Below are 13,264 nucleotides of genomic sequence, written 5' to 3'. Positions count from 1 at the left end.
GCGGCCGATGACTGATTTCAAAAATTTGGTTGGGATCAAGAGTGTGTTAGAAATTCATTCTCAAAATATGTACCATAAGAATGCAATGGCAACGGGGAAGGACTTCGTGAGAGACTATCACAACCCACAACGAAGCGTCCGTAATCTTCTCGACGAAAAACATCTTTCGCAAACCCAAGAGAACAGAAAACGACTCATCCCCATTGTGAAAACGGTCATTTTTTGCGGAAAGCAGAACATCCCACTTCGTGAGCATACAGATGACGGAGATAATCGAAAAAATAAAACGCCCGTGCAAAACGAAGGGAATTTCAGGGCTTTGCTGAAGATTCGATTCAGGTGACACAACTCTGGAGCATCACCTTGGGAGCACATCTTCAAGAGCGACCTATACCAGTAAAACGATTCAGAACCAACCAATTGAATGCTGCAGGGCAGAGATACTGGACAAAATTTTGCAACGAGTGGTGTGCTGTGCTGAGTTTTACACAATTGTTTTCGATAAATCTCCAGATCTGTCGGGAAAAGCTCAGGTAATATTTTCATCCTGCCAATTATTACGTAGAAGTAGAATTTCCGTAAAAATATAATAATTGATGCCTATTGTCTGAACTATCGGATAGTGATTGTTCCCAAGAAAATAAACTGATTAGCGTTGTACTCAGATACGTCGATTTTTCTTCTGGCGAAGCATGCATACGAGAAGACTTTGCATCTTTCAAGAATCAGAAGAAAGCGAGGATGAAGCTGGATTAATGGCTTACAGGACTGCTGGAAAAAATTACCGAACCGATGAATAATAGTTTGTAAGTGGATCTGTCATCGGGGGGATTGTTCTTGGAGACATGAAGAAAATGAATCTCCGAATGGAGAAATGCACTTCGGTAGGGACTGATGGATGTGCGGTCATGCTGTCAGATTTCGGAGCAGTCAACGAAATCCGGAAAGAAGCAAAAAATGCTGTCATGACTCCGTGTTTCTCGCACAAACTCAACAACAGTATTTCAAAGTCAGTGAAAGTACGATTAATCGAAAACGTTGCCAGTGCCACACGAGATGTCGACAAATTCTTCAAGAACTCATTTCCAAAACGTGTGACTGTATTAGCAAAGATACTTCGTGAAAAAATTGTTCAGTTGTGTGAAACAAGATGGGTAGAGAGGCACGATGCTGTCCTTCAATTTGTTGCGAAGTTACCGTTGATCATCGAAGCTCTGTCAAAAATCAGTGAGTGGAAGAACAGAGAAACAGCAGGCAAAGCAACATTTCTCATATCGGCTTTGTGTAAGTTCGAATTTATCGTCGGGCTCTTCTGTCTCAGCGACATTCTATCGCTCACCCATTCGCTCAGCGTAGTTCTTCAAAAGGAAGGAATTGATTTGGCGAAGGCATCAAAAATGATTGGGACGTTGCTTGCCACGTTGGAAAAAAGAGGGAAAAAGTTGATGAAATATTCCGATTGATTTATTCAGAAGCCAAGAAAATGGCGGAAAAACTCGATGTTGACGAAGCGAAACCGAGAACATATGTTCGACAAACGAAACGCGAAAATTACGACGTGAAAACTTGCGAAGATTACTACAGGGTCTCTGTCTACATAACTCTCCTGGATACCATCAAAGAAGGTTTGGAAGCTCGTTTTTCACAAGAATTTTTGAATGGTTACCAATTGAGTGTGTTGCTCCCAGAAAAAGCAAGTCTTTTAAAAGAAAACGGAATCGATGATTTAATCGGATGCTTGATAGAAAGATTCGGAAATCTTCTGGATGATGAAAAAAGCGTACAAAAATTGAAATTCAAAGGTGAATTAAGCTACTGGCAATGTCACTGGCAGCAGCAACAAAAGATTGAAGACAGCTAAATTCCAACTTCTGCACTGGAAACATTAAGAAAATGTGATGTCGACATATTCCCAACATTCCACACCTATCTCCGAGTATTTTGTACACTTCCCGAAACAAACGCGAGCTCTGAACGTTCTTTCTCTTTGGATTAGCGTTGCTTCATACGCATCATGACATCGAAATCACCGCCGAAGAAGTCATCCAAAGATTCGCAAAACTTGGCAATCATCGTTTTGCGTTATGAAACACGCAATGTAAAAGAATTTTTCTTTGAATTTTTAATAAAATGAGCCATTATGTAATGCATGCATATAGTTGACTTTTCGATTATAACCACTTTGTTTACCTAAAAATTGGAATTGATAATTTTTGTTTCATAATTTGTACTGTATTTCTCTCGCAATAATAAGTTTGAAACCAAAATCGAAAGATAAATTCAATTATATATAAAATATAACTGTTATAATCTTCTTCTTCTTAATTGTCGAAGACACCGCTTACGCGATTATAGCCGAGTTAACAACAGCGCGCAAGTCGTTTCTTCTTTTCGCCACATGGCGCCAATTGGATATTCCAAGCGTAGCCAGGTCCTTCTCCACCCGGTCCTTCCAACGGAGTGGAGGTCTTCCTCTTCCTCTGCTTAACCCGGCGGGTACAGCGTCGAATACTTTCAGAGCTGGAGTGTTTTCGTCCATCCGGACAACATGACCTAGCCAGCGTAGCCGCTGTTTTTTAATTCGCTGGACTATGTTAATGTCGTCATATATCTCATCGTTCCATCGAATGCGATATTCGCCGTGGCCAATGCGCAAAGGACAATAAATCTTCCGCAGAACTTTTCTCTCGAAAACTTGCAACGTCGACTCATAAGTTGTTGTCATCGTTCAAGCCTCTGCACCATATAGCAGGATGGGAATTATGAGTGACTTATAGAGTTTGGTTTTTGTTCGTCGAGAGAGGACTTTGCTTCTCAATTGCCTACTTAGTCCGAAGTAGCACCTGTTGGCAAGAGCTACTCTGCGTTAGATTTCGAGACGAAAGAAAGTCGTCTTGTCTGAAACCTTGTTTGGTATCGAATGGCTTGAGGAGATTGGTCCTTTCTAATCCTGACGGAGCTTTTGGTGTTGCTCAACGTCAGTTTACACAGCCGTATTAGTTTTGCGGGGATACCAAATTCAGACATCGCGGCATAAAGGCAGCTCCTTTTCGTGCTGTCGAAAGCAGCTTTGAAATCGACGAAGTGGTGGTGTGTGTCGATTCTCCTTTAACGGGTTTTTTCCAAAATTTGGCGCATGGTGAATATCTGGTCGGTTGTTTATTTCCCAGGTCTAAAGCCACACTGATAAGGTCCTTATACGCGATGTTAAGGAAGCTTATCCCATGGTAGTTGGCGCAGATTGTGGGGTCTCCCGTTTTGTGGATAAGGCACAGCACACTTAAGTTCCAATCGTTGGGCACGCTTTCGTCCGACCATATTTTACAAAGAAGCCGATGTATGCTCCTTATCAGTTCTTCGGTTTTGTTGTTCTTCAGACGGGTAATTGCTATTCGAACTTCTTCATGGTCGGGCAATGGAACGTCTGCTCCATCGTCATCGATTGTGGAATCGGGTTCGCCTTCTCCTGGCGTTGTGCGTTCACTGCCATTCAGCAGGATGGAGAAGTTTTCCCTCCATAATTTAAGTATGCTCTGGGCATCGGTCACTAGATCACCTTTGGGGGTTCTACAAGGGTATGCTCCGGTCTTGAAACCTTCAGTTAGCCGCCGCACCTTTTCGTAGATTTTTCGAGCATTACCCCTGTCGGCCAGCTTATCAAGCTCTTCATACTCACGCATTTCGGCCTCTTTCTTTTTCTGTCTGCAAATGCGTCTCGCTTCCCTCTTCAACTCTCGGTATCTATCCCATCCCGAACGTGTTATGGTCGATCGTAACGTTGCGAGGTAGGCTGCCTGTTTTCTCTCCACTTAAACACGGCACTCCTCGTCGTACCAGTTGTTCTTTTGCATTTTCCGAAAAAAAAATGGTTTCGGTTGCAGCTGTACGTAAGGGGCTTTAAATGCCGTCCCACAGTTGCCTTATACCGAGTTGTTGACGAGAGCTCTCAGAGAGCAGGAGTGCAAGTCGAGTAGAAAAACTTCTAACTGTTTTAATATAAAGTATAAATTTCAATTGTTTTATTTATAAGGAAAAAGCTGACCGATACGATAGACAGTGGTAACCAATGAATAATGAATTAAATTACTCATAGCAAGGCGCGAGTTAACCGATGCACCAGTTTTCTGTGACCAATTAATAAAAATAACCTATCGGCCAGTTTTTGTAACGCATATGTAACCAAACAAACTAGCTGGCTAACAAAACAAATAGGCAATTAAACGCACGCTGTTTTCCGATGAGTAACTGATAGTTTTTCATAATATAATAAAATGTATTACAATTCAGTACTAGATTTCTTTAGAGCTGCATACTAACACAAGAAAATTTACCGCAGAAAATTTTTTATATGAAGTTTTTACATTTCTTGAGATCTGGAAACCACCCTTAAGTGTGAAATACACATAAATTTATCGACTCTTACACTGCATAAATATTATAGGAATTCTCTTGCTCTTGCAAGATTGCACTGTGACACAAAATGCAAAAATCCTCTACCGAAATATGCAAGGCCAAGAGAGCACCCATTTCAGAATCTAGTGACATATGAACGGCTGATTCGGTAAATTTTTTGAGAATGGCTATTGTGCATGACTATTGTGAATTGGGGCACATTCTGTATTCATTCTTAACAAAAAATTGTAACAAATCTTAATAATTTAAAAACATGTTCAGACCGAAAATTTGAGGGGATTAGATTACATTTAAGCCCTTCCCTAATCAGCCCGCTCTGACTGCCGTTGAGAAGATGTAAAAACAGCTGCTTTTGCCATTCAAAACTTCACATCGCTTAATATTTATCAAGAGAAAACATTGTCATATAGTATTTTGTAATAAAAGACGTCTTCTTTGAAATACTTTTCATATAATGGAAATAATCGACGCATTTTTTTTATTTGAGAAGTCTATTTTGTTTGTTTAATCGATTTCCAATGCTGACAAGTAGATGGCGCAAATACAGAGTCGCACCGAGAGATTTAGCGTGGATCAGTTTCAAATCACTTCGAAGAAGTCTTTATGTGAAATGACAGCTAAAACAGGGTTGCAATTATATTTTTAGGAGTCATTGCACGAAAATAAACATGGGTTTTGGTCTGACATATTTTACAGCCATTGAAAATAATTTTCTGCATGTGTTTGTTGATGTGCGTTGCACCAAGTAGAAAATTAAGCAATTCATGCACCGTGCAAGGGTTTTGCAAGAGCAAGAGAAGACCCCCATTGACTTCAATGTTTTCTTTGTAACTTTATATTTGTATCATAGATAGTTAGATGTACGCAACAGGAGGAATGTAATTTTCACTCAGCAAAACGTTTAGAGCTGTTTCAACAGCAAAAAACTACATATCGTCACCTGAAATGCAAAATAACGTATCATCAAAAAATTCGAAATTGAGTGTCTTATTGATTACGCTTCACTACTTCAAATTACATACATAATATTACATATGTTCAACATTTTCAGGTTCTGCGGTCAGATATAAACCAGTTTTAACCAATATTAAAATTTTGTTTCACTCATGTTCCATTTTATTTCATGCTTCATTCATGCCACTGTAAATTTCCGAAAATGTTGTTAAGTTATTTTGCATTTCAGGTGACGATATGTACATATAGGCTGCTTTGAAGTCACAACAAATTGATTAAAAATACCGAAACCTCATTAGCGTTATCAATATCAATTTCGCATATACATACTAATATCTGACATTCTTTAAGAAAATTCAATGCTCAAATATTAGATATAATAACTAGGTTTTAAGATTTAAATTTAAACTTATTAGATATACACTGTGGCAAAAAAGTAGTGTAAATAAAACGCAAAATATTTAATTATTCATCAAAATTTATTTTGTCGCCTTCAAAGTAATCTCTACCTGATCTAATACACTAATGCCAATGATTTTCCAGTCCTTTTTTCGAATTTTATTTTATCTCTTCGATCGACTGAAAACGCGTTCCTCGGAACGGGAATTAAACTTTGGGGAACAAGAAAAAATCAAACGGAGACAAATCTAGTGAATACCTTATTTGATCGATGGTATTCATTTCGTTTTTGACTTTAAATTTGGCCGTGTAAAATCCATGATTGTTCTTACACAATTCCCGTCTGTCCCTCAGGAAGAAATTCATGATGCAGTAGACCACAAATATAGAAAAAAGCAATGAGCATTACATTTATTTTTGAGATGCTTTTCTTGTTTTTTTTTTGGTTTCGGATCGGAATTGACACGATCAAGCATGTCCAAAGAGACCTGTTTACGGTGCTCCTTTTGAGAAAATTCCGCTTTATCGTAGCAAATAAAACAACATATCGAGGGAAACCGAAGTAACAGATATGACTGTTAACAAATAGGTAACAAATACGATAACATGTTAAAGGCAACAAATAGTTAAGCAAAACAATAACACTAACAGATATTTGAATAACAAATCCTTATGTTATGGATAATACGAATGTAACCATTCGCAAACAAATGTATTTGGCACCTTTAAAAGACTGTAAACATAAATAAAACTATTAGGTTACACATTGAAGACAAAGTAGGGAAAACCTGCCATATTCTACAATAGTGAACAATACCTGCATGACTTTGTAAGCCCAGTTAACCCAACTCATCTAACACGTTAGTACGTTTCCTGGGCCAGACGTTAGATGACCTCGATGACAACTTACCAGAACCTTACCACCCAAGCTTTGATTAAATAACCGTTACAACAACCTGCTATAATTGTAATTGAATAGAGCGACAAAGTCATTGAACATCCTATGGGAAATGTGTTAATTTTTTCACACTCACAGAACAAAAGGAAAAAATTATGATAACTTTACCCAAGTGAACAAGTAGTTAATACGTTTGTTAACAAGCATAAGTGCGTTCGAGATGGCAATTAGGACGAATTTCTGGTAACACTTGCAATTTGCAGTCACTCTTGCGCGCAATTTACAAAACAACATTTAATTTTTGTCTGCATATCAGCAAAATATCAGCAACGAGTTGTCAAATATGCAACATGGCTCCTTATTACGTATCTCGAACTCACTTTATATTATATATGTATATCATTATAAATACAATACAAACAAACACACGCGTAAAAAATTAGCCACCCAGTAGGCTTTTGTCACTATATACCAGTAGGAAATCTGGACAATATATTTTAGATGTCATCGTATTTGTAATATAATGACTTTCGGAATTTTTAATAAGCAAATATCGAAAATGAATGAATTTTAAATGTTTCCTTAATACCAATTGAACCACCAATTGGAAGAAGGGAATAAGAGCCGTTTTTGACGAAATAGATTTTTACTCATATTAGCTCTTTTCAATCGTAAAACTACGCGTCAGGTTGAAGAAAGAAATAAAAAGGTTAATCGCCATTGTAATACTAGCGGTCAAAAAAAATGTAAGTTGGAAAAAGGGAATAAATCATGGATTTATTTCTTTCTTCCAACTAACAACCTTTTGTCATACAATTAAAAGTCATTTTAATTTGACAATTTTATTCACTTAAACCGTTAGTAATAGCTGAATTTGATTGGCTGGTTAGCCGGCTGCTTAGATCATCGCGATTTTGTTTTGTTTACCAGTTATTTAGTTGACACTTGACCTTGAATACAAACGTTGTGGTTTGTGGTCTGATGAGATTAACATTCCAAAAAAGAAGAAAAGAGAGGTACGTAATTTTCACCTTTATAAAAAGAAAATACAAAAAGCACAGCGTCTATTGGATCAATCGTACACAAGTACAAGCACAGGGAGGTTAGTAGAGGCAAAAAGCAATAAAGAACGTGATTGTAAATGCAAAAAAAAAGTGCACACATCAGTTCAGTAATATAGATAGTAAAGCAATAATGAATACAGTTTATAATGGACGACCCAAAAATGAGCAAGACACGTATCTTATGAGCCTTATTGAACGCTCAAATATAGCCCGCCGCCGCCAATCGGGCAATGAGAATAAAAAAAACCGTGAGAGTAGCTTTGCCATGAAAAATACCGAAAAGATAAAAGTATGTCGTGAAGCATTCTCCATATTATACGCTGTGAAAAATAAACATATATTCCGATTGACTCGTCTCATCACCGAAAAAACCCCAGATCAGCGTGGTAAACATCGTAATCGAGGAAATAGCTTATCAAATGAAGCGAATGTTGCGATCGATCAACACATACGATCATTTCCCCTAAAACTATCGCATTACAGCAACAGAGAGCTTTATTATTTAGAGGCTAGCCTTAATGTCGAAATAATGTTTGAACTTTTTTCCAAGAACTACCCCCAATATAAAGATGTTGTGAAATATGATTACTATAGGACATATTTTAAGGAAAATTTCGTCTATAGATTTGGGCGGCCACAAGTCGTCGTTTGCTCTGTCTGTGAAGAGCTAGAATCCAAAATGAAAAGTACTTCACTTAATGCTATAGTTTTTGAGTATATGCAGGACCTACCTTTGCCAAAGATTCCTGTTCAAGAAATGTTTTACTTAAGAAAACTATGGCTGTACGTGCTTGCGTTCATACAGAAAATGGATCCTAAAATCAAAGAACTACACATTTTTAGCGATGCTTGCGGAAGGCAAAATATCGGGTGATTTTTTAAGAGCTTGATAACTTTTTTTTAAAAAAAACGCATAAAATTTGCAAAATCTCATCGGTTCTTTATTTGAAACGTTAGATTGGTTCATGACATTTACTTTTTGAAGATAATTTCATTTAAATGTTGAACTTGGCTCGTCATGTGGTTTCAACAAGATGGCGCTACATGCCACACAGCTCGCGATTCTATGGCCATTTTGAGGGAAAACTTCGGAGAACAATTCATCTCAAGAAATGGACCCGTAAGTTGGCCACCAAGATCATGCGATTTAACGCCTTTAGACTATTTTTGCGGGGCTACGTCAGTCTAAAGTCTACAGAAATAAGCCAGCAACTATTCCAGCTTTGGAAGACAACATTTCCGAAGAAATTCGGGCTATTCCGGCCGAAATGCTCGAAAAAGTTGCCCAAAATTGGACTTTCCGAATGGACCACCTAAGACGCAGCCGCGGTCAACATTTAAATGAAATTATCTTCAAAAAGTAAATGTCATGAACCAATCTAACGTTTCAAATAAAGAACCGATGAGATTTTGCAAATTTTATGCGTTTTTTTTTTTAAAAAAGTTATCAAGCTCTTAAAAAATCACCCGATGGGAACAACACACTCATAAGGTTTTTTTTTACCCTCTTATCAATCAATCGTTTTGATAAAATATATCAATACTTTCCGGTGCGAGGACATTCCTTTTTGCAATGTGACCGTAATTTTGGAACAGCCAAGAGACTTATTAGAAGAAAGGATAGAATATATGTCCCACCTCAGTACAACAACTCGATTTCAGCAGCTAAAAGTAAGGGATTTTCGGTTAAAGCCATTAATAAAGAGAACATATTGAATTTTAAAACAACATGGCAGCCGTTCTACAAGAAAACCTGCAAGTCAATAGATAAAAGTAAAAATTTTAAAATATCAAAATATAAACATTTTGAGTACAATAGTGGTAATAAAGGTCACTTAATCTGTTCCAAATTCATTGACGGATTTGTAAAGACATTTTTTTTGCTCCGAAAATCAAGAACTACTCCTAAAATACCTGACGAAAAAGCATACCGGTCAAAACTACCCATAAACGAAAAAAAGATGAATGATGTGCGAAAAATCATACCATATATTGAAGAGTATAAGACGTTTTATGATTTGATTTTGACTTGGCCCACAAGCACATTGGATGGTGCTGATATAGATGAGGATAAATACAATATCTTTTCTATGTTCTTAATATAAAAAATGCTAATATTCTTTAATATTTGTGTTTTTATTTTCATAAATTGGAAAAAGGGAATAATTCCAAGAATTTCAAACTACCCTAACTTTTGTTTTTCTTTACATAAAATATTTTTTTTTACAGCATATTATCGGCAACAATGTTTACTACATTTCATTTTAAGATATCATGGGTATTTCATCTATACGTTGAGAGTAAATCAGTTTTTTCTAATTATCTCAGTTGGAACTTTTGTTTAATTATTCCCTTCTTCCAATTGGTGGTTCCATTGTGGTTCAGCTTTTCATGTTGCTCCGAAATGCAAAGAGATTCAACTGATAACTTTTAACCTATATTTCTACAAAATTAATTACCGTAGTTATTAAATAAAATTATTTTTTTGTTACCTGCATTATTTTATTTATTTAGCCAAGCTCCCAATATTTAGTTCTACAATACAAATTAAATAAACTCATGCGAGCAGAAACAGACTTAAATTAAAACAACAAGGTATTATTCACTAAGTTGTAACTTGACTTCAAAAATATACACAGGCACCAGCAATTTCCATTAATATATAATATGACATAATATTTGTATTAAACAGCATCAGAAGAAACTGGTTGGCTTCTAATTTCGATTTTGTTATTTTGCTAGCTCTTTCATGCGATTAAGAGCGCTACCAGCCTTAAACCAACCAATTTGTAAATCATTAAGAGTATGATTTAGTTTAATTTTATCGGTTTTGTCGCCAGTTTTAATCTCACAATCAATTTGTTTTCCTGGTGCTATTTTTTCTAGCCCGAGGAGGGAAATTTTACTTTCAGGTTGAATCTATAAGCATACAAATAAAGAAATTATTTATTTTGTGTAAAATATTTTTCACCAGAAATACCTTATCGTAGTCGGCGGGATTTGCAAATGTTAAAGGTAATAAACCCTGTTTTTTTAAGTTTGTTTCGTGAATGCGGGCAAATGATTTAACAATGATTGCTCTACCGCCAAGGTGTCGTGGTTCTAGAGCGGCGTGTTCGCGTGATGAACCTTCTCCATAGTTTTCATCACCGATTGCAACCCACTTAATGTCATTTGCCTTGTAATCTCGTGCAACGTCGGGTACTCCTCCCCATTGCCCCGTCCGCTGATTTTTTATCTTATTCATTTCGTTATTTTCCGAATTGACAGCTCCTATAAACATATTATTCGATATGTTGTCTAAATGCCCCCTGTATTTCAACCAAGGTCCAGCAGCAGAAATGTGATCTGTTGTACATTTTCCTTTTACTTTGATAAGAACTGTCATATCCACTAAGTCTTTGCCATTCCATTTGTCAAAGGGATCTAAAAGTTGGAGGCGTTGGCTCTTTGGATCCACTTCGACTTTAACAGCATCTCCGCTCTGAAAGATAGTTACATATACATAAATAATTCCTAAATAGTTTAATTTGAAGTAGTTTTTAAGATGTCTTATGATAAAGAGTCGGGCGGAATGATAGAGGTTTAATATGCCTGCTTTAGAAGCTTCAAAAAATCGAATTTTTTTTTGCTTAACCCTGGTCGAGACCAACGGTCTGATACACTTAGTCGAGACCAATGGTGCGTGGCTAGGCCAAGTGGTGGTTACATACATTTGTATGGAAATACGTGTTGTATTTACGCTCATATATGTACAATATAGATACATTTTTGAAATTTCAAACCCATTTTGCGAGTTAGTTCACCCCTGGGGCTTTCAGGAAAGCCCTCAACCTCCCCTCTATCCCTACCAGGGGCGTGGCAATAGCATTCACATAAAATGTATCATTTTGAGAAAAATTAAATTTTTCTTTTTAAAACGCTCTAAAATGGACATGTAACGAACATGAAAACAGATAAATCAACCGTGCGAAGTGATAGAAACATACCAAAGTTCATATATTTTCATACAAAATATATGGGGTCTAGCCAAGCACCATCCTTTTTTTGTCCGACACTTTATCGTTGAATTTTTTTCAGAATTCTATAGACAATAAAATTCTGGGAAGCTACCTGGAAGCGCAAGTCGTTTGCTATACTCTAAATATATTTAAATGACATTTAAAAACAAAATATGCCTGGCCAGACCCGAGGGTCTCGATGAGGGTTAAATCTCTTTAAATAATGGGTTGTCAAAAAAGTCTTGTGGTATTTTTATTGAATTTTTTTTATTGAAATTGAAATGAATTTTTGATGACTCATGCCCAGCTCTTGACCGATGCTATGGCTGCTACTATGCCGGTCTCTTTCGACCAATTTAGCGATTTTATCGCAATTTTCGACGACAAATGGAAATGGAAATGGAAACTGTATCGGGTCCAAATTTTATTGGCGGCTTGAGATCCATTTTTGCCTTTATCGTAGTAGTACTGTAAAATATGCCGTATTTTCTCTTTATTTTGCTCCATGTTTGCGACGCTATAACTCACGAACGACTTAAAAGAAACGACAATCAATCAAACACGTGTTAGCTCGTGAAATGAGCTTTCCAAAAAGGTATAGCATGACCCGATGCGACGAATAAAACTAGAACTACGCGCTTTCAGTGCCAACTAGCGAAAATACCGCAAGACTTTTTTGACAACCTGTTATAATCTTTAAATATGTCCCTTAAGTTATAGATGGGAACTCGAAATATTTTCGAAGCTAGAAAGGAAATAGTGACCGAGCGTCTAGCAGATATATGAGCGCTTGGGCAGAAAGCGAAAACTTTGACGCCCGATTCTCGGTTTTTCATTTTTACGATTTTTCTTAATTGGCGGGCAGGATAGAAAAAAAACTAAACGTCGTATGGAATTGGGGAAAAGTTTATTATCTTTGGCATTAAACTATAATCTATTTAAACAAAAAAAAAACTAAGAAAAGTCAAGTTTGAACATATTTTTAAACAACACAAGTCAAATTTGTTGGTCAAAACCACTTCTTTTTCAATTTATAAAAAAAAATTTTAAAATTTTACACTTTTTTAAGTTTAACTAAAAGAAGATGAATTTTTTGTTTCCGACATAAATTGCGAATTGCATCCTACCCGCCGTCCGACAAATGCACATGCGAGATGCATCGGGCAATTGCTTCCCAAAAGCAGAATATCAAAGATTTCGTACCCAACAAATTCATGAATGATGTTTAAACATATACATAACTATAAACCCTAAAAATTTCGATTTAATCAATTATTCCTTTCCTTCCCAAAAAAAACTCTTCAAAAAATCGAACTTTTTAATTTTCGATAATTTCATTGATGCTTAGATTAGCTAATATAAAATATAAAATCAGATCTGGTTTAAAATCTGAAATACCTGTACTTAGTGAACAAAAACCCTCATGTACCGACGAAGGGGTTTGAGACCAAATTTGTTATGGAAGCTTATAGCGATACTACCGAGTTCGCTCGGGGGAAAACTTTAGTATAACATACACTGACTGGTTAACAGAA

General features: G+C 36.5%; 1 protein-coding gene across 1 annotated transcript in view; it reads right to left on the bottom strand.

Annotated features, from left to right (window-relative positions):
* Positions 1–10,208: 10,208 nt before the first annotated feature.
* LOC120767240 (probable aconitate hydratase, mitochondrial) overlaps positions 10,209–13,264 on the bottom strand; it is a 36,542-nt gene continuing 33,486 nt past the window's right edge. The window contains exons 5-6 of the mRNA XM_040093081.1: positions 10,709–11,212; positions 10,209–10,647 (exon numbers count right to left, since the gene is read on the bottom strand). Coding sequence (XP_039949015.1) covers positions 10,459–10,647; positions 10,709–11,212 — 693 coding nt within the window. The 3' untranslated portion in view covers positions 10,209–10,458. The remainder of the gene's footprint in view (positions 10,648–10,708; positions 11,213–13,264) is intronic.

This window comes from Bactrocera tryoni, chromosome 2 (assembly GCF_016617805.1).
Source record: "Bactrocera tryoni isolate S06 chromosome 2, CSIRO_BtryS06_freeze2, whole genome shotgun sequence".
Taxonomy (NCBI): Eukaryota; Metazoa; Arthropoda; class Insecta; order Diptera; family Tephritidae; genus Bactrocera; species Bactrocera tryoni.
Note: the sequence above shows the minus strand (reverse complement) of the source record. Positions and strands in the feature narration are given on the sequence as shown.